Source organism: Canis lupus, chromosome 16, assembly GCF_048164855.1.
Source record: "Canis lupus baileyi chromosome 16, mCanLup2.hap1, whole genome shotgun sequence".
In the NCBI taxonomy this organism is placed as follows: Eukaryota; Metazoa; Chordata; class Mammalia; order Carnivora; family Canidae; genus Canis; species Canis lupus.
The window spans coordinates 14,737,961-14,760,031 of NC_132853.1; the positions used below are offsets into that span (position 1 = coordinate 14,737,961).

Here is a 22,071-nt window from a genome sequence, read left to right on the forward strand (position 1 = left end):
ACTGTGTATACTCTCTTTACATGGGATGAATAAACATTAGCAGAACTGTGAACAGGTTATTTGTCCTAGTTTCTGGTAGGTAGATTGGATCACAACAGCCTGATTCAGCTGTTTCTTATTTTTTGTCTTTATAGGGTAGTGACTTCTTTGATAGTTTGCTTCAGAAGCTGCAGGTTACTTACAAGTTCAAACTGGAGGACTACATGGATGGTCTTGCCATTCGCAGCAAGCCATTACGCAAGACAGTAAGCCAGCTTCTTTATCTTAAATTTAATCATCCGTTTAGTAAGCATTTGTCTAGTGTTTTGTGCTAGGCACTGTGCTGGATGTTGAGGTACAGAATGAAAGATACAGTCCAGGGCAGCCCCGGTGGTGCAGCGGTTTAGCGCCGCCTGCAGCCTGGGGTGTGATCCTGGGGACCCTGGATCAAGTCCCACGTCAGGCTCCCTGCGTGGAGTCTGCTTCTCCCTCTGCCTGTGCCTCTGCCCCTCTCTCTCTGTGTCTCTATGAATAAATAAAATCTTTAAAAAAAAAAAAGAAAGATACAGTCCAGTGGAGGAACAGACCAAGTAAACCAGTAATAATCATGTAGTAAGTACTATGGTAATGTTACATATACAGTGTGGAAGGGGCATAGAGTGAAGTAGCTCTGATTCAGACTGGTGGTGTCAAGGGGGACTTCTGAGAGACTATCAAGTCTTGAAACACGACTAGGAGTTGAAGGGGCAGTATAGGGCACAGCAGGAGAGAATCAGGGCTTGTTGGAAAGTGTAAGAAGTTCAGTATTCTGGTTTTTGTAATGTGGCATTGGGCTGTTACAGGAGGTAAAACTGAAGTAGAAAGGGATAGATCAGAAACTTTGGTATCTATACTGAAGACTTTGGAATTTATTCTGAAAGTAGTGCAGAGCCATGGATTGATTTCTTCTTAGAACCAGTCATTCTGGCAAATAGTAGAGGAGTTTGGGCAAGAATAGAGGTTGGAGAATCAGGTTGTAGGCCTGAACTAAGGTAGAGATAGTGGAAGTGGAAAAGAGGAGACAAATTGGAAATATATAAGGGAAGTAGAGTTGACTTGCTGGCTGATTTGGTGCGAATGATGAGATAGGAGGCATAAGGAGTCTATATCATCTCCCAGCTTGTGGTCTAGGAGAGTGGCAGGGAAGGAAGAGATTAGTTCAGTTTTGGCTTACATAAATGGAGGAACTTGAAAATAAGCAGATGAATGTTCTGGTCTGTTCAAAGCTTGGGAAAGAGCTAAGTTGGTGATACGGATTCAGAAGTCATCAATCTATAAGTGATAGTTGAAGCAGAAGTTGGGATACTGGGATACTGGCCAGTCAGCCAGAGTGGGGCGAGGGGGATCAGATTTCAAGATGTTAGTGGGTAGAATTGCTAAGTGTTATAGAGTCATTGAATGTTAAGATTACTAAAAGTGTCCATTGGATTGGATGAATTTACCCAATTTATTTCAATTGGAGAGGATGCAAGACAAATTGCAGAGAATAAGAAGTGAGACAGTAGATACAAGAAGGGAGTAATATATTGGACCATTCTTGTAAGAATTTTGGTTGTGAATGCAAGGAGGGAAGATAGTAATTAAAAGAGAACATAGGGCAGCCCTGGTGGCTTAGCGGTTTGGCACCACCATCAGCCCAGGATGTGATCCTGGAGACCCGGGATCGAGTCACACATTGGGCTCCCTGCATGGAGCCTGCTTCTCCCTCTGCCTGTGTCTTTGTCTCTCTCTCTCTCTCTGTGTCTCTCATGAATAAATAAATAAAATCTTTAAAAATAAATAAATAAATAAAAGAGAACATAGTGTCAAGAGAAGTTTGTTTAAGATTTTATTTATTTATTAATGAGAGAGAGAGAGGGAGGCAGAGACACAGCCAGAAGGAGAGGCAGGCTCCATGCAGGGAGCCTGATGTGGGACTCGATCCTGGGACTCCAGGATCATGCCCTGGGCCAAAGGCAGGTGCTAAACTGCTGAGCCACCCAGGGATCCCCTGAGAAGTTTGTTTTTAAGCTGGTAGAGACTTCTATATTGAGAGGAAAGGGTCAGGGGAAAGGAAGAGGTTAAAGACTCATTAGAAAAGTGCACATGATTTATGGAGCAGAGACTTCCTCTTGTCTTTCTACTCCTGATGATTGCTGTACACAAACTCTGTTACTAATCAACAAGTATTTATTGAGACTCTCCTACATGCCACATGTCTGTCTGTCTTTCTTTCTTTCCTTCTTTCTTCCTTTCTTTCCTTCCTTTCCTTTCCTTTCCTTTCCTTTCCTTTCCTTTCCTTTCCTTTCCTTTCCTTTCCTTTCCTTTCCTTTCCTTTCCTTTCCTTTCTTTCTTTCTTTCTTTCTTTCTTTCTTTCTTTCTTTCTTTCTTTCTTTCTTTCTTTCTTTCTTTCTTTCTTTCTTTCTTTCTTTCTTTCTTTCTTTCTTTCTTTCTTTCTTTCTTTCTTTCTTCTAGATTTTATTTATGAGAGATACATACAGAGAGAGGCAGAGACATAGGCAGAGAGAATAGCAGGCTCCATGCAGGGAACCCGATCCGGGACTTGATCCTGGGACTCCAGGATCATGCCCTGGGCCGAAGGCAAATGCTCAACCACTGGGCCACCCAGGCTTCCCGCCATGTGTCTTTCTAGGCACATATAATTCATGTGGAACAAGAAAGCCATGATCCCAACTTATGGAGTTTAGAGTTTGATTAGGGGTGAGTATAGATGGTGTATTAGTAATTGCAGATAAAGTGATTTCTGGAAAGGATATTGTGGTGGTGGTATAATATAAAGGAATTGAGAGGATCATGGAAGACTGAGGAAGTCACAGTTAAGCTGGGGCTGAAGACCTGAGATGTTATAGCCAGGTGGAGGTGTATGTGAAGATGCTACAACATTCTGTGGAGAGGAAATAGTGTATGTGCAGGTCCTGAAGCAAGCAAGAGGCATGGTGTGTTGGGGGGACTGAGAAAAGTCTAGTCTGACTGAGGGACAGAGTGTGGGGGAGAATGGTGCTGAAGAGGTGAACAGAAGCTAGATCATCTGGGACTTTATCCAGAGGATAGCAGGCTGCCTTTGGTGAAATTTGTTTTTTTCTTCCCTGCATTGAGATAGCAGAATGCTGTGGTATGGAAACATAATCTGTTTTCTTTGTACTTCATTAGTTAAATACAAAGGGCTCTTGGTGTTCATAGAAAGTGTGGAATGGTCAGGACTCTGAAGGTATATGGCATATAGTGGTATATAACTTTGCTGAGGCACACATTTATTATGTATTAAGAGGTTGATGTACAGTAACTAGTTATTTAGCTAGTGGATGAGCCTTCCTAAGGGCAACATCTACTTCTCCTTGAAGGCTTTGTTCTTTATTCAGTGATGTGTTAATTTCTTATGTGTGAAGTAGAGTGGAATTGTATGTTATGAAGTGATGTTCCTTAGGTTTTTTGGTTGGACATGTGTCTTGTGATTGTTAAGGGTGTACTCTGTTGTGTTCTCACTGAGGGACAGATGCAAATCCCATTAGTGAGAAAACACATATAGAGAGGGAGTGAGAACTACCCAGTCCAGGGCACTGTTGTAGGTGTTTTGTTGTTTTTTTTTAAAGATAGATAGATAGGTAGATAGATAGATACATAGATTTATTTATTTATTTGTTTGTTTGTTTGTTTATGATAGAGAGATGGGGGGGCGGAGACACAGGAAGAGGGAGAAGCAGGCTCCATGCCAGGAGCCCGACGCGGGCCGGGACTCCAGGATCACGCCCTGGGCCAAAGGCAGGCGCTAAACCGCTGAGCCACCTAGGGATCCCCTCTTGTAGGTGTTTGGTAAAGGGTAACTATGCTATTGTTTTAGGGATTTGTTATTGTTTTGCAAAGTGAATGTAATGCAGTAACAGTGCAGTGATATTAAGAATTTGAGGAGAGAGAGACTATAGTGATGACAGGAACATAACAGAATAAACAGTTGTCATAGTATTTGTATATCACTTTATAATTTGCGAAGTATTTAACACTTATTCTCTCCACTTACCCTATGGAATATGTATTTTTGTATTCAGATAAAGAAATTTGAGTCCCCAAAACAATCCCAAAGACCTATGGAAGATCACACAACTCTTTCGTATAGTTAGGTTTCCTGACTGTTGGTTTCAGAATGTTTTCTTCTGTTTACCTGGGACATGAAATAAGAATGACCTCTTCTCTTTTCTGTCATTTCTTCTCATTAAATTTTGTATCACATGTTTTTTGCTAGCCTAGCTTAGACTAAAAACTTTTTACTTTGTTGAGGACTACTAGTGCCTGATTTATTAATGCTGTTTGGTCACTTTGATCCTATCTTTGTCCTTTGGGGTTGAAGTTAGAGCTTCTTGGGTATACTGCTAACTGATCATTTTTTCCTGAAGGTAAAATATGCTTTGATCAGTGCCCAGCGATGTATGATTTGCCAAGGAGATATCGCTAGGTATCGGGAACAAGCCAACGACACAGCAAACTACGGGAAAGCACGCAGGTACTTTTGCCTCTTGTTCATTGCTTCTCTTTCCTTGTGGCATTAAGCTAAGCCGTGTTAGGACAATGGGCCACCCAAGCTGCCTCCCATATGGAAGCCCTACAGCTGTCCCTGTGGGTCTTTGTAATCAGGCTTTACCACTCCAACTACATCTAACACTCCAGCTTATGTCTTAAGCAGTTAGGGTTATCAGGTGATGAATTGGGAAAGTGTTGATATGAAGCTAGCATTTTTTTACTGTTTTTCTATTCCAGTTGGTATCTAAAGGCACAGCATATTGCTCCCAAGAATGGGCGTCCCTATAACCAGCTGGCTCTGCTGGCAGTGTACACGGTAAGCAATCCTATGGATGGGGAGTGTTTTGCAGGCAGTATCTTAGAAAGAATGGCTTTTGATAGCATCTCTGCTCCTGGGGCTAAAGTTCATCTGAACACTAAACCTAAAAAATATCCTTTCCTGTCTTCCATCCTCACATTCCTCTTGTTACTTTCAGAGGTTAGTTGTCAGTGATTCCTTATTCCAATTGAATCTGTACTTCATCCCCTTTCATTGCACTTAAGTTCCTCAGGGTATGTTCATGCTATAGCCAAACACCACTCTGTTTTTGACCAAGGCTTCTGCACTGAATCTTGTCTTGCTTTCCTTCCCTGTCCTGTTGAATGAAGTTACTCATTTCCAGGGAACTTTCACTTTTCCTTAAAGCCCTAAGTAGTGAGATCCTTCCTTCCTTTCCTCAGATTATCCCCTATTCCTATTAAGTTTTAGCAGAAGCATTTAGTGCTAAATTGTATCTTCCTAGGTCTTACCAGACTCCTCTAAATATGCCTCTATCAGAGAGCCTTGGGAGCTAATAACAGCCCCTAATAAGGAAATTGAATTGAAAGGGGGGAAGGTCAACGGGAGGTATCAAAGATTTAAATATAGGGATGCCTGGGTGGCTCAGTGGTTGAGTGCCTGCCTTTGGCCCAGGGTGTGATCCTGGAGTCCTGGGATTGAGTCTTGCATCGGGCTCCCTGCATGGAGCCTGCTTCTCCCTCTGCCTATGTCTCTCCCTCTCCCTCTCTGTGTCTGTCATGAATAAATAAATAAAATCTTAAAAAAAAAAAAAAAAGATTTAAATATAAAGCAGCTAACATACTCATTTAGCTGGTAGAGTTTTCATAATGCTGTAAATTTCATTGCCCAAGTAAACAATATTTGTTTTATTTTTATTTTTATTTTTATTTTTTTTTTATTTTTTTTGTAAACAATATTTGAATTAAAATTTTTATTTTTTATTCCCCTATGTTCAATAAAAGGTTCAAAGAAATTCCTAACACTTCATGATGGATTGAAATTGTTGATTAAGTAGTGTGGTTGATAGAGACACTTCCATCTATATCTATTGAATGTCTTCATTCACTTTTTATTCTCTTTAGTACATTAACAGTATTGTGCAGCCATCAGCTCTAATTCAAGACATTTTCATTACCCCAAAAGGAAACTCCATACCCATTACTCTCCATTTCATCTACTTCCCAGCCTCTGGCAACTGTTAGTCTGCTTTTTTCTCAGGATATACCTGTTGATTGTTTCATATAAATGGAATCATCCAGTATGTGACCTTTTACATCTGACTTCTTTCATTTAGCATAAAGTTTTTGAGGTTTGTTTATGTTGTAGAATGTCTCAGTACTTCATTTTTATGGCCAAATAATATTCCATTGTATGGATATACCATATTTTATTCATCAGTAGTTGGACATTTTCATTGTTTTCACCTTTTAGCTGTTGTGAATAGTGCTTTTGTGAGATACAGGTATTTGAATATCTGTCTTCAGTTCTTCTGAGTCTATACCTATGAGTGGAATTTCTGGGTTGTATGGTAATTCCGTGTTTAGCTTTTTTTTTTTTTAAGGTTTGTTTATTTTATTTATTTATTTATTTTTTGACAGTTAACCAAAAACATTTTTGTCTTCAGAGAAGAACTGTTCTTCTTTTTCCAAAATAATAATGATTAACTTACAAAAATGGGCATTTACAATGCATCTTCAAAACATTTCCCTTTAACGGGAAACTTAGCTTTACAGAATCCAAACATTAAAAGGCTTAAAAAAAAATCGATTTTGTTGTCATTATAGGACAAAAGAGAGTAAGGAAATCCATTCATACTTCAGGACCTTCTCCTCCAGGAACTAGCCTTGTTATATTATTTCCATTTAGCAAAATTTGATCTAATTTAGTGATCCTTCTTCCTTCTGGTGTGATTTCAAATTCAGTGACATCCTCCAGTACCATATTGACAAAGTCATCAAATCCCAAAAGTGTGCCAACAATTTCTTTATCACTCTTCATCACAATGTGAATTCTTGATCCTATACATTTGTCCACGAGCTCTAGAGGCAGCAGCTGCGATGGGTTAGTGGTAGCGTTGGCTGCCATGGCTACGCCTATTTTTTTTTTTTTTTTTTAAGAGAGAGAGAGTGTGAATGTGTGAGTGAGGGGAGCAGCAGAGAGAGAGGGAGAGAAGCAGACTCTCTGCTGAGCATGGAGCATGATGCAGGGCTCAGTCTCATGACCCTGAGATCATGACCTGAGCCAAAATCAAGAGTCAAATGCCTAACTGACAGAGCTACCTAGGCACCCCCTCTGTTTAACTTTTTCATAGAGGCTGCACCGTTTTACATTCCCACCAGCAATGTACAAGGGTTCTAATTTCTCCACGTTTTCACCAACATTTTCTTTTTTTTTTTTCCACCAACATTTTCATTTCTTTGATTATGACCAACCTAGTGAGTGTAAAGTGATATCTCATGGTGGGTTTTCTCCCCCCACTTGGAAACATTTTTTTTCTTTAATGTTTCTCTTTCCTTTTTTTCTTTTTTTTTTGTGTGTCAGTTTTAGGATTGCAGAAAAATTATTATTATTATTGTTTTTTTAAAGATTTTATTTATTTATTCATGAGAGACACACAGAGAGAGAGGCAGAGACTCAGAAGAGGGAGAAGCAGGCTCCATGCAGGGAGCCTGATGTGGGACTCAATCCCAGGACTCCAGGATCATGCCCTGGGCCGAAGGCAGGTGCTAAACTGGTGAGCCACACCCAGGGATCCCCAGGTTTGCAGAAAAATTAAGCAGAAAGTACAAAGAGTTCCCGTGTACTCCCTCAACTCCCCTCTCAGTTTTTCCTGTCATTAACATCTTGCATTAATGTAATACATTCGTTTTAATTGATGAGCCAGTATTGATATGTTATCACTAGCTAAAGTTGCTAGTTTACATTAGGGTTCACTTTTATTGATTTGTTCATTCTGTGGATTTGAACAGTTCTAATGACATGCATCCATCATTACAGTATCATGCAGGGTAGTTTCACCATCCTAAAAATTCCCCATGCTCTATCCTTCACCTATTCATCCCTCCTCACTCCTCTCAACCTCTAGCATTCTTAATTTTTACTGTCTCGGTAGTTTTGCCTTTTCCTGAATGTCATATAGTTGGAACTATACAGTATGCAGCCTTTTCAGATTAGCTTGTTTCACTTAGTAATTGCATTTAGGGTTATTTTTGTGATTTGATAGCTCTTTTTATTGTTGAGTAATATTCCATTGTGTGGATGTACCATAATTTCTCTGTTCCTCTAAATAAAAATGCTGTAAATGTTTGTGTGTGGTTTTTGTGTGGACATAAGTTTTCATCTGATTTGGATAAATACTAAGTGTGATTGCTGGATTGTATGATAAGAGTGTATGTAGTTTTGGAAGAAACTGCCAAACTGTCTTCCAAAGTGGCTGTACCATTTTGCATTCCCACAGGCAGTGGATGAGAGTTCCTGTTGCCTGTATCCTCATCAGCATTTAGTGTCCTCAGTGTTCTGGATTTTGGTCATTCTATAATGATGTAGTGTTATCTCATTTTAACTCATTTTTAACATATGATATGGAACATCTTTTCATGTGCTTATTTGCCATCTTTGTATCTTCTTTGGTGAGGTGTCTGTTTTGATCGTTTGCCTATCTTTAAATTGTTTTGTTTGGTTATTTATTTATATATTTTTAAAGATTTTATTTATTTATTCATTAGAGACAGAGAGGCAGAGACATAGGCTGAGGGAGAAGCAGGTTCCCTGTGGGGAGCCTGATGAAGGACTGGATCCCAGAACCCAGGGATCACGGCCTGAGCCAAAGGCAGACGCTCAACCACTGAACCTCCCAGGCATGCCTGTTTTTGTTTTGCTTTTAAGATTTTATTTATTTATTTGACATAGAAAGAGCACAAGCAGGGGAAGTAGCAGGCAGAGGGAGAGGGAGAAGCAGGCTCCTTGCTAAACAAGGAGCCTGATGTGGGCCTCCATCCCAGGACCCTGGGATCATGGCCTGAGCTGAAGGCAGATGCTTAACTGGCTGAGGCATCCAGGTGCCCCAGGTTGGTTTTTTGTTTTTTTTTTAATTGAGTTTTAAGAGTGTATTTTTAATACCAGTCCTTTATTAGATACGTGTTTTGTGAATATTTTTCTGTATCTTTTCATTTTCTTAGCACAGAACAAAAGTTTAATTTTTTTTAAAAGATTTTATTTATTTATTCATGAAGGACAGAGAGAGAGAGAGAAAGAGAGAGAGAGAGGCAGAGACACAGGCAGAGGGAGGGAGAAGCCTGCTCCATGCAGGAAGCCCGATGTGGCACTCGATCCCCGGTCTCCAGGATCATGCCCTGGGCTGAAGGTGGCGCTAAACCACTGAGTCAACCAGACTGCCCAAAAGTTTTTAATTTTAATGAAATCCAGCTTTCCAGCGCTTTCTTTTGTGGATTTTGCTTTTGGTGTAATATCTAAGAACTCCCCACCAAGCCCACAGTTACCTAGATTTCCCCTGTGTTATCTTCTAGGAGTTGTATAGTTTTACATTTTATGTTTAGGTCTATGATCCATTTTGAGTTACATATTATGAAAGGTGTAAGGTCTGTGCATAGATTTATTGTTTTGCATGTGAGTATCCAGTTCTTTCAGCACCGCTTGTTGAAAAGATCATCTTTTCTCCATTGAATTGCCTTTCCTCCTTTTCCAAAGATCAGCTCGCTGTATTTGTGTGGTTCTGGGCTTTCCATTGATCTGTTTGTCTGTTCTTTGGCCAGTACCACATTATCTTGGTTGCAGTAGCTTTATAATAAGTCTTGAAGTTGGGTAATTTGGTCTTTTGACCATGTTTTTCTTTGTCAGTTTTGTGTAGGCTCTTCTGGATCTTTTGCCTTTCCATATAAACTTTAGAATTTTTTTGTTGTTATCTACAAACCTGTTGATTTTATTTTATTTTTTTTTTTAAGATTTATTTATTTATTCATGAGAGACACAGATTGAGAGGAGAGGCAGAGACACAGGCAGAGGGAGAAGCAGGCTTCTCGCAGGGAGCCTGATGTGGGACTCAATCCCGGATCCGGGGATCACTACCTGAGCCAAAGGCAGGCGCCCAACCGCTGAGCCACCCAGGCGTCCCAAATCTGTTGGTTTTATTTATTTATTTATTTGTTTGTTTGTTTGTTTTTAAAGATTTTATTTATTTATTCATGGCAGAGAGAGCGAGAGAGAGAGAGAAGTAGGCTCCATGCAGGGAACCCAATGTGGGACTCGATCCCGGGTCTCCAGGATCACACCCCAGGCTGAAGGTGACGCTAAACCGCTGAGCCACTGGGGCTGTCCCAAATCTGTTGATTTTAAAGTAGTATCTTATTGTAGTTTTGATTTGCATTTCCCTAAAAACTAATCATACTGAGCTACCTTTTTGGGCTATTTGGAGAAATGTTTATTTAAGTCCTTTGCCCAGGGGATCCCTGGGTGGTGCAGCAGTTTGGCGCCTGCCTTTGGCCCAGGGCGTGATCCTGGAGACCCGGGATCGAATCCCACATCGGGCTCCCGGTGCATGGACCCTGCTTCTCCCTCTGCCTATGTCTCTGCCTCTCTCTCTCTCTCTCTCTGTGACTATCATAAATAAATAAATTAATTAATTAAAAAAAAAATCCTTTGCCCATTTTTTCTTTTTTTTTCATTTTTTTTCTTAAATTGAAAAAAAATTAATTGTAAAATATACATAAAATGAAATTTATCATCTTACCCATTTTACATTTACATTGTTGTGCAACAGATCTCCAGAACTCTCTTCGTCTTGCAAAACTAAAACTTTTTTTTTTTAATTTTTTATTGGTGTTCAATTTACTAACATACAGAATAACCTCCAGTGCCCGTCACCCATTCACTCCCACCCCCCGCCCTCCTCCCCTTCTACCACCCCTAGTTCGTTTCCCAGAGTTAGCAGTCTTTACGTTCTGTCTCCCTTTCTGATATTTCCCACACATTTCTTCTCCCTTCCCTTATATTCCCTTTCACTATTATTTATATTCCCCAAATGAATGAGAACATATAATAAAACTAAAACTTTAAACCCATTACTTAGGCAACTCTCCATTTTCCCGTCCCTCCCAACTACTGACAACTACCCTTTTAGGTTCTGTCTCTGAATTTGTCTACTTTAGGTACTCAGTGTAAGTGGAATCATATAGTATTTGTCTTTTTGTGGCTTATTTCACTTAGCATTATATCTTTAAGGTCCATCCATGTTGCAGCTTGTGTCAGAATTTCTTCCTTAAGACTGAAGAGCACTTAGTTGTATATATATACCGTATTTTGTCATTTTATCTGTTAGTGCACACTTCTACCTTTTGACCATTGTGAATAATACTGCCATGAATGTGAGTGTACAAAAATCTCCTTAAGACTCTGCTTTCAGAGATTGGATGGCTCAGTGGTTGGGCATCTGCCTTTGGCTCAGGTTGTGATTCCCAGGGTCCTGGGATTGAGTCCCACATCAGCTCCCCACAGGGAGCCTGCTTCTCCTTCTCCCTATGTCTTTGCTTCTCTCTGTGTGTCTCTCATGAATAAACAAGTAATATTAAAAAAGAAAAATAAAAAGACCCTGCTTTCAATTCTTTTGATAATATACCCAGAGGTGGAATTGCAGGATCATATTGCTAGATTCTATTTTCAGTTCTTTGAGGAGCCACCCTACTGGCAACTGCATCATTTTGTATTCCCAACAACAGCACACAAGGATTTCGGTATCTCCACATCCTTGTCCTTGTGCATTATTTTCTGTTTTCTTTTTTAAAGATTTAATTGATTGATTGATTGATTGCGGGGGGGGGGGGGGCGGGGTGTTAAGCACAAGCCAGGGATTGAGGCAGAGTGAGAAGCAGACTCCCCTTGAAGGAGGGAGCCTGATGACGGGGGCTCGATCCAGGACCCCTGTGATCATGACCTGAGTGAAGGCAGACGCTTAATTGACTGAGCCACTTAAGCACCCCTTGTTTTGTTTTGTTATTTTATTTTATTTTATTTTATTTTATTTTATTTTATTTATTTTATTTTATTTTATTTTATTTTATTTTATTTTATTTTATTTATTTATTTATTTATTTTTTTTATGTGTGTGTGTTTTGTTTTTTTAAACAGTACTCAACCTAGCTGGTCTGAAGTGGTATGGCATGGTGATGTGGCCTGCATTCCTTAATAAGTAGTGATACTTTCGTGTGCTTGTTGCCCATCTGAATATCATCTCTGGAGAAATGTGTATTCAGATCCTTTGCATATTTAAAATTGGGTTGTCTTTTATGTTGTTGAGATGTAAGAATTCTTTATTACTACCCTTTTCAGATATGTGATTTGCAAATATTTTCTTCTGTGCATTGTCTTTTCACTTTCTTGATGGTGTCTTTTGATGCACTAAAGCTTTAAATTTTGATAAAGTCCAATTTAACTGTTTTTTCTTTTGTTGCTTGTGTTTGGTGTCATAGCTATGAAACTATTGCCAAATTCGAGTTAAGAAGACTTGTCCCCTCCCCCCCCCAAAAAAAGACTTGTCCCTGTGTTTTCTTCTAAGAGGCTTTTTTTTTTTTATTTATTTAAATTCGGTTTGCCAATGTATAACACCCAATGCTCATCTCATCATGTTAAGAGTTTTTTTGTTTAAGATTTATTTATTTTAGAGAGAGAGTGTGAATGAGTTTTGAGGGAAGGGCAGTGGGAAAGAATCTTCAAGCAACTCCTGGCTGAGCACAGAGCCTGATGCAGGGCTCTATCTCACAACCCATGAGATCATGACCTGAACTAAAGCCAAGAATTGGACATTTAACTGACTGAATCACCCAGGTGCCCCTCTTCCAAGAGTTTTTATTGTTATAGCTCTGATATTTAGATCTTTGATCCATTTTTCATTAATTTTTGTATATGACGTGAAATAGGGGTCCAACTTCATTCTTTTGTGTTCTTTCCCCATTGACTAGTCTTGGGAATCCTTGTTGAAAATCAGTTGGTGTCTGGATTTATTTCTGAATTCTCAGTTCTCTTCCATAGATCCATATGTCTACCCTTATGCCAGCACCACATTGTTTTAATTACTGTAGATTTGTGGTAAATTTTGAAATCAGGATACATGAGTTTTCCACCTTTGTTCTTTTTCAAGATTATTTTGGCTGTTCGGGGTTTCTTATAATTCCATATGGATTTTAGGATAAGCATTTTCATTTCTGCAAAAAGTCATTGGGATTTTCATAAGAATTACATTGACTGTGTAGTTGCCTTACAGAGTATTTACACAGGTGTTTTTAATTTATTTAGGTCTTCTTTAATTTCTTTCAGACATGTTTATAATTTTCAGTGTTTAAGTTTTACACTTCCTTGGTTAAACTTATTCCTAAGTATGTTATTCTTTTTGATGCTATTGTAAATGGAATTATTTTCTTAATTTCTTTTAAGGATTGTTTATTACTAATGTGTAGAAATATAACTGATTTTTGAGCATTGATCATAATGTCTTACAACTTCACTGAATTCCCTCAGTGGCTTTTTGCCATTCTGATTAAATCAGCGTATTTTTCTTTCATAGACCTCTGACCTAAATTAGTACTCCTTTCAAGCTCTTTTCCTCTGTCCCTCTTTTTCTGTCTCCCTTTTATCCTAGTTGTCTATTAACATCACTTTCTCTATTTTCTGTCTCCAGTCATTCAATGAATCTAAAAACTCGGTGAGAGCATGCCTTGTGTACAGTACTTTGCTAGGTGCTATGAGTCATGAATACGTGATATGGTTTCTGCTCTGAAAAATACATTAAAAAGACAAGTGAGGTGTGTAGACAGTGATACAAATTAGATGTCATAAAATGTGATGCAATTGATTAGATGTACCATTATTTTCTGGACCACTAAGAAAGAATATGTGATTCTTATAAGTGGGACATAATGGTAGATATTGATTGTAAGTTCTGTTTGATTTCAAAAATGTTAAGATTTGAAAAAAATCATTGTAGAATCAACAAAATACAGTCTAAAATCAAGTGAGTAGTATAGCCCGAGATTAGTATAGATTGAAGGAATATTAAAAATAGCCCCCATTAGGGGTGCCTGTCTGGCTCAGTTCATTGAGCATGTTGATCTTGGGATTGTAAGTTTACGCCTCACATTGGGTGTAGTAGAGATTACTTAAAAAAATCTCAAAAAACAAGAAACAAACCAAAAAATAGCCCACATTTAACAGTATGTCAGATATTCTGTTAAACTGTATGTATTATATGAATTTTTATTCATTTTAGAAGCCATATGTTTATAAATATCTTCTAATAAATATCTACCTAGTAAGTGGCAGGACCAGGTTCAAACTTAGGCAGTTGACCTTAGAATGAGTAGCTTTAACCATGTTAGCTGAATAGAAGGTGTGAGATTTTTTTCCTTTTTTTTTTTTTTTTTTTTTTAAGATGTAAGTTTTAAAGAATGAGTTACTGGGGAGAGAGAGAAGTTAGTATTCTAGATGCATTTTAAAACAGAAGAAAAGGGGGGAAATGTATATGAATTTGGGAGAAAGGTTTTTGACATCTTTCCCCCTTTGCTTAGTGTTTCTCTTTCGCCTTTTGACTTTCTCCCTTTCTTTTACTTCTTTTCCTTGTTAGTCGGTTGTAAAACAGACTTGAAATATTTATTTGCTGAATTCATTGGATAGTAATTCATATTTCCCTTTCTCAGCAGAGTCAGTATGAAATAGTGAAAACCTAAACTCAGGAACCAGACAGACCTAGGTTTATATAATGGTATATCCAGGATTTGGCTTGGAGACCTTGTAGGACATGTTATGTTGTTAGATAATAGTCTTTCTGCGCTCTTATTTCCTCATCTCTAAAATGGGAATAATAATGCCTATGGGGCAGTGTTCTTAGGTTTAGAGGTAAAAAATCTGTGAAGTGATGGTCACTTTTCTCGTTATGCTTAATGATGTTGTCATTGTTATATATAATTTTTTGAACAATACCTAGTGAGTTGAACATTTCTTTCTCTAAAACCAAAATGTAGTTGGATTTTATATTTTATGAGGCTCTTTATTCTCTTCTCCCTCTTGTGAGTACTTGGCTTTTAGAGTACTTCTCCATGTAAGATAGAGTACTGCTCCAGGAAAGATCTCTTATGTAATTGCCATGGCTTCTACTGTGGATAGCATTCTGATATTCTTTTTTTTTTTTTTAAGATTTTTATTTATTCATGAGAATACACAGAGAGGAGAGAGAGAGAGAGAGGCAGAGACACAGGCAGAGGGAGAAGCAGGCTCCATGCAAGGAGCCTGACGTGGGACTCGATCCCGGGTCTCCAGGATCAGGCCCTGGGCCCAAGGCAACACCAAACCGCTGAGCCACCCGGGCTGCCCGCATTCTGATATTCTTATTGGAATTCCTCACAGCCTGGGAGAGATACTAAGGTTTTCTATGTCAGTTGACTCAGGCTAGAGTCAGGAAAAGAATTGGTTGACTTGATGTCTCTGGCCTCTTTCTGCAGAGGAGGAAGCTTGATGCTGTCTATTACTATATGCGCAGTTTAGCTGCCAGCAACCCTATCCTGACTGCCAAGGAGAGTCTCATGAGCTTGTTTGAGGAGACCAAACGAAAGGTGAGTGGGGATGCAGGCAGATTCATTTCTTTGTAAAAGAATGTGTTTCTCAGTGCTTCTGTGTCCTCAGGGGACTGACATATAATGTCCTCAAGGAGTCCCATTGGGCTATGTTGATGGAGCCAGTCAGCCCCTATGTAGAACCAAACTCATCTTTAGGAGGGTTCTCCAGGGCCCTTGGATGTACATCTAGATTATGGAATTAATAACTTCTATGAGTCAAAGAAGATAATACTTTGCTACTTAGGGACTATAGCAAAGTCTTTACTTTTTATAGCCCCTGGGCAATAAACTCACATGAGGTGACTGCCTGTTTTTATTAGCTGAATCCCAGGAGAGTCTGAGCTTATGTGTTTGTATATTGTACAGGCAGAACAGATGGAAAAAAAGCAACATGAGGAATTGGAACTGAGCCCTGACCAGTGGCGGAAAGGAAAGAAGTCTACTTTCCGGCATGTGGGAGATGACACCACTCGCTTAGAGATCTGGATCCATCCATCACATCCCCGGTCCTCCCAGGGCACTGAATCTGGGAAGGATTCTGAGCAGGAGAATGGGCTGGGCAGCCTGAGCCCAAGTGATGTAAGTTCCTGAGGGTGATATAATGAGCAAGACTAGCTAAGTAATCATAGGTGCCCTAGTACATGCAACTGCGTGGAGTTGCAGTGAGGCACTCCATTAAAGGGAAGTGCCATTTCCCATTAAAGGAAAGGTAAATCGCTTCACGCTTTCTGAAGACACTTCATCTTTATTATGTGCTTCCCTCTCTTACCACTATGTGGCACTGTAGAATTTGGTAAAACTGGTTTTTCTAAAGGAAGATTTACTGAGATAAAGTATGAGAATTTTTTGCTGCTTTGGGTTTGGAGTCACCAATATGATGCTTTAGGATTCTGTTGGGATTATATGAAGCTAGGAGGAGAGAGCATAGTAGGAAAACTGCAAATGGCTGGTTCATTGTCCCTTGAAAGTAAAAATCACAGTGGAGTAGGTGGTGAGGTCAGAGGGGACCACATCTTGAAGGGTCATGCAGTAAACAATTTGACCTTTATCCTGAAGGTAGTAGGGAACTGTTGAATGCTTTAAGTAAGGAAGTAACTTGTCAGATACACATTTTAGAAATACAACTTTGGCTGCTTTGTGAAAAATGTAGAGAAGGATAAAACTAGAAATAAGAGTATAAGAGATGCTACAATAATCCAAGTGTGATGTGAAAAGGACCTAAACTGGGGAACAGCTTTGGAGATGGAGAGAAATGAACAAATATGAGGTAGAATCCAAAGAACTTGATTGGACGTGAGGGGGCTCAAGGACAAGAGGAAGTCAGAAGTAACATCTACTGAGGTGTTTCTGGGTTGGAAACTGGGTGAATGCTGGTCTATTCTTGAGATAGAGAATAGAGGTAGAATTGAATCGGTTTTAGGAGAAAAATGAATTTAGTTTTGGACATGTTGGAATTTCTATAGGACATTGAAGAGAGTTTTTTTTTTTAAATATTTTATTTATTTATTCATGAGAGACACAGAGAGAGATACAGACACAGGCAGAGGGAGAAGCAGGCTCCCTGTGGGGAGCCCAATGTGGGACTCGATCCCCGTCCCTGAAGAGAGGTTTAAAGGCTAACATCTGAAGCTGGGGAGAGCATTGTAGTTAGAGATGAAGATATTTGAAGGCATCCTCTTACAGATGGAATTGAAGTCATTACAGTTGATTTAGTCACTTGAGAAAAAAAACAACAATCTCTTAGATCTTCAACTAAGAGAGGAGATAGATGGCAGGGAGAGGTCCTTGCAGAGGATTGGAAGGGAGTAGAATTTGGAGCACAAGTGCAGGATTAGCTTGAATGTGGGTGAGAGATCCCTCTTTCTTATGCTTGAGGGAAAGAAGGAACAGGTAATAGGGAGTCTGGTAAGTTTGTGGGTGTTGTAGGAGGAAGATGAGGGAGGACGTTTTTGATGTTTTCTTTTTGAAATTGGAGATGTAGTGGTCTGCTAAGAATGAATCAAAGGTGGTGGGATAGGAGGACTTCTTTTTTGGGATTTAATTTAAAATTTCCATTTCTCTGGGGTTCCAGGGTGGCTCAGTTGGTTGATACCTGACTCCTGGTTTCAGCTCAGGTCATGATCTCAGGGTTGTGGGACCGAGCCTTGAGTTGGGCTCTATGTTCACCATGGAGTCTGCTTGTCTCTCTCCTCTGCTCTGCCCCCTATTCTCTCACTTTCTTTCTAAAATAAATACATAAAATCTTAAATAAATTTTCCATTTTTTTCTTAGTATTTAACTGTTTTCTGCATGATTTACAAGCAAGTAGTCATTATTTATAAATGAAACATCCAATATGCCATGTGCCATGGTTTGCATGGGTGCTTCAGAGGAGTTGCCACTATGGTAGACTCTCTCACTGCTGCCCTCTTCTAGTTTGGATATTACAGTCCCAAATAGGAAGCCTATTTGAATTACAGAAAAATTGTTCTATTGGGTTAGCTCCACTGTCTGCCTTTAGAGTGAAAGCAGCAGGGGTACCTGGGTGTCTCAGTCAGTTGAATGTTGACTCTTGGTTCTGGCTCAGGTCATGATCTCAGGGCCTGTACCGGGCTTCATGGTCAGCAGAGAATCTGCTTGATTCCTTCCCTCTGCCCTTCCCTGTCTTCTTGCATCTGTTTGTCTCTCAAATAAATCTTTTAAATAAATTTTTAAAAATAAATAAAGTGAAAGTAACAATTTGAGAAAGCATTTATTTATTTATTTTAATTTATTTTAAAGATTTTATTTATTTATTCATGAGACACACACACACACACACACACAGAGGCAGAGAGACCCAGGCGAGGGAGAAGCAGGCTCCGTGCAGGGAGCCTGACGTGGGACTTGATCCCGGGTTTCCAGGATCACACCCTGGACTGAAGGGAGCGCTAAACTGCTGAGCCACCCGCGCTTCCCTGAGAAAGCATTTAATAGCTTTCTTTGACCTGACCTCAAGGTTGGGCAGTATCCTTCATAAGGGTTAAGGTTATGACTAATATTCTATAGATCTCTCTCTTCCACTAGGTATATCATTGATTTTTAAGTAATGTGTTTATAAGTTTGTGTTTTTATTCTTACTTTAAGCATCTCAGAGAAGGCATTTTCAGCATATGGGCTGTCATTAGATCTATTAACTTGTATTAATTATTTTATTTTTAATCATACAAATAATAATATAGATGTATTTTTGGTAGAAATTTCAAACAATTAGAGATATATACAGAGTAAAGTGGTCATTTCTTTTTAAAACTATTTTGTGAAACTTTGTTTTTAGCCTAATCATCATCCACCCAGTGGCCCCTATAGCTTGCTTTTTAATTTTTATTTATGTATTTTTTAAAAAGATTTCTTATTTATTTATTTGAAATAGAGAAAGAGAGAGCATGAGCAAGAGCAGTGGGGAGGGGCAGAAGGAGAGAAGGAGAGGCAGAAGTAGACTCTCCACTGAGCAGGGAGCCCAACTCGGGGCTTGATCCCAGGACCCTAAGATCATACCAAATTCAAAGGCATACACTTAACCAACTGAGCCACCCAGGTGCCTAGTTTGCTTTTTTATTTTTATTTTTATTTTTTAAGATTTATTTATTTATTTATTCATGAGAAACACAGAGAGAGAGAGAGAGGCAGAGACACAGGCAGAGGGAGAAGCAGGCTCCATGCAAGGAGCCCAATGTGGGACTCGATCCCGGGTCTCCAGGATCACACCCTGGGCTGCAGGCGGCGCTAAACCCCTGTGCCACCGGGGCTGCCCTAATTTGCTTTTTTAAATTATCAATTGGACATGCAGTCAGTTCTGTTCTAATGTTATAATGTAGCACATACAGTCCTAAAAATCACTGTGCTATGTAAAATTGCACAGAAAAAAAGCCACAGAGCTTGTAAGCAAGATGTGGTTAGGGGCACAACACTCAAAAATATCCTCAGTGACATATTTTTTTTAAAAAAAGAAAAAACTAGTAAAACTGTGCAGTTTTATACATGTCCATTGGTTAAGAAATGCATAAATACGGTTTTGAAGAAGAAATGAACTTTGTCTATAGAAGTGGACTTTAGAAGGATTGCAGCTTGAGTTGCTACTGTGAAGTGGCGAAAGGAGGGTTTTTTGACATTGGATGGGTAGGTGTAACACCAGATATGGATAAGTGTGGTTTCGAATGAGTTCACCTGGTGAACTGCAGTAGCTAGTAGATATTTGGAGAGAGTGTGTGTTTTCTTTTTTTTTTTTTTTTTTTTTTTATGATAGTCACAGAGAGAGGGAGAGAGAGAGGCAGAGACATAGGCAGAGGGAGAAGCAGGCTCCATGCACCAGGAGCCTGATGTGGGATTCGATCCCGGGTCTCCAGGATCGCGCCCTGGGCCAAAGGCAGGCGCCAAACCGCTGCGCCACCCAGGGATCCCGAGTGTGTGTTTTCTATTCCTTTGTAGCTCAGTTCAGCAAAGTGCAGCTTTCTGTGTTCACTCAGTGTTTCTCATGAACAAAATCACACATAAGGAGATGCAAAATTTGTGTTATGCTCAAATTGTTCCTCAGTATATTTATGGCAATAGTACAAATACATATTTTCAAAGCAAAGATTAGCAGAACTGTCTGTATTTCCACTTGGCTAAGAATATCTTTTCTTGGTGTGTTTTTAGTATTACTGAATAATACTTCATTATAAAGGTATATGTTATTTGTTTATCTTATCTGTTTGATTATTTGCTGTGTATGCCTCTTCATTTTAGTGGTCTTTTTTTGGGTGATTAGCCTTACTAGGAATTGCTCCTTTGACAATTCCTAGAGAGTCTCTACCACAAACTACTAAAATTTATATCCATGAATAAGGAACAGAAAGTTTGGCTTCAGGTAATTGTTGTAATGATAGGAGAGTCCCAACTAGTTTGTTTTCTCTCTGCCAAGCACAAGCTTTGGATCTCTCTCTGAATGGCTACAGGAGGTTAGCTTGTGGGTTGTTGGTTTTCAGCCTTGAGATGTGGTTTGGACTGAACGTACTACCTGGGGAGGGACTGCCAACCTCAACTGTAAGTGGCATCCTTTTAAACTAATTGAGACTTATATTTAAACTCTATCCCTGCCAGCTAGGCTACTCAAATTCAATGTCACTAGGATCACAAGCATTCTTTATTTAGTGGATGTGCCTTCTGCTATGCCTCGGCTGTCTTTGGAAATCAGAAAAGAATTGCTGCTTAACAAATGACTTTTTGCAGATAGTTAATTAAGGGATTATAGCATCAGAAACAGTTTTCATGGAGCACCTGGGTGGCTTAGTCGGTTAAGTGGCTGCCTTCAGCTCAGGTGATAATTTCAGGGTCCTGAGATGGCATCCCCCTGGTCAGGCTCTCTGCTCCGCAGGGAGTCTCCACTCTCTCCCTCCAGCCCCCACCCCCAGGGTGCCCTATCTCACTTGTGAGCTCACTCTCTCTCAAATTAAAAAAAAAAAAAAAAAAAGATTTCACACTGAGAGGCCACGGTTTCTGATGGAACTGCTCTGTTCATATCTTGAATAGAATGTAACTTGAATCTGTCTACTGGGGAAGAATGAGCAAAGAATGGGAACCATTGATAGATTTTTGTCTCTCAAACTTTAGTGAGTTCTCGTGTTTTAACACGATTTGATTTACCATTCCCAGCATTTTCCTCAACTGACTGTGGTTGCTATACCTATAACATGTTTGGTGCTATGTGTAGAAAATGGCTTTAGGTAATGAAATGTCACTGTATATTTGGCCAGACTCTTGACAAACCTTTTAAGCTCTTTCATCATTGTAAGTGTGTTTTGAGGTTCAGACTGGACTGTACCTTAGTAGCTCCTAATACCTATTATTTGGCCTTTCTTTATCTGAATCTTTCTTATTTCACCCACCAAATGGTATTGTTTGCCTTGGTCTTTTTCCTATTTTGCTCCTCTTCCCTCTGCACATGCCAATATTTATTTTATTCCTTAGCATAGTATTTTTTCTCAGGACTTGTTTACATCCAGAATTTACTGCAATTACTCTTGAGTTTTTGGAGTAGAGGGCTATTGCTGGGTTCAGTGCTTAATCAAAATAAAGTTTAGTTTACCTGTCCTGTTGTGCCAGCTTTGTGCTAGGGTTGTAAAGATGAATATGACAGTATTATTACTTCACAGAGCTTAGAGTCTAGTGCATGGGTCAGCAAGATTTTTCTGAAAAAGGCCAGATAGTTGATATTTGAGGCTTTGTAGGACATATGGTCTCTGTTACAACTACTCCCCTCAGCTGTTGAGGTGCCGAAATAGCTATAGATAGTACATAAATAATGAACATGGTTGTATTTGAGTAAAACTTTATTTACAAAGACGGGTGGGGTGGCAGCCTGCCTTTAGCCTCTGGACCTAGTTTGCCAAACTCTGGTGAAAGTAATGGCCACATAAACAGAATGTTTCAGTGTACAGTTGGCTATTGTAATGTGCGGTAGTTATGTGCTATAAAATTACCACAGACACTGAATTAGTGAATACTAAACATTTACCTTCTAAGGGAAATACAGGATTAGGTTTCTATGAGCCTCTGGTTATAAGAATTTCATAAAGTGATCAATACATACCTTGTTTGTTTTTGTTT

The 22,071-nt window shown here is 39.3% G+C and overlaps 1 protein-coding gene and 1 pseudogene across 8 annotated transcripts in view; one reads left to right on the forward strand and one right to left on the reverse strand.

Moving 5' to 3' along the window:
* Positions 1–22,071, forward strand: part of SMG6 (SMG6 nonsense mediated mRNA decay factor) — a 243,179-nt gene that overhangs the window by 5,637 nt on the left and 215,471 nt on the right. For all 8 annotated transcript variants that reach the window (XR_012008521.1, XR_012008522.1, XR_012008523.1 and 5 more), the window contains exons 4-8: positions 135–245; positions 4,407–4,513; positions 4,768–4,846; positions 15,352–15,462; positions 15,832–16,044. Coding sequence is in view for 5 of the 8 variants with exons in the window: in XM_072779018.1 (XP_072635119.1) it covers positions 135–245; positions 4,407–4,513; positions 4,768–4,846; positions 15,352–15,462; positions 15,832–16,044 (621 nt within the window). In the remaining 3 variants the exon portion in view is untranslated. The remainder of the gene's footprint in view (positions 1–134; positions 246–4,406; positions 4,514–4,767; positions 4,847–15,351; positions 15,463–15,831; positions 16,045–22,071) is intronic.
* LOC140607438 (U6 snRNA-associated Sm-like protein LSm5 pseudogene) lies at positions 6,454–6,937 on the reverse strand (annotated as a pseudogene).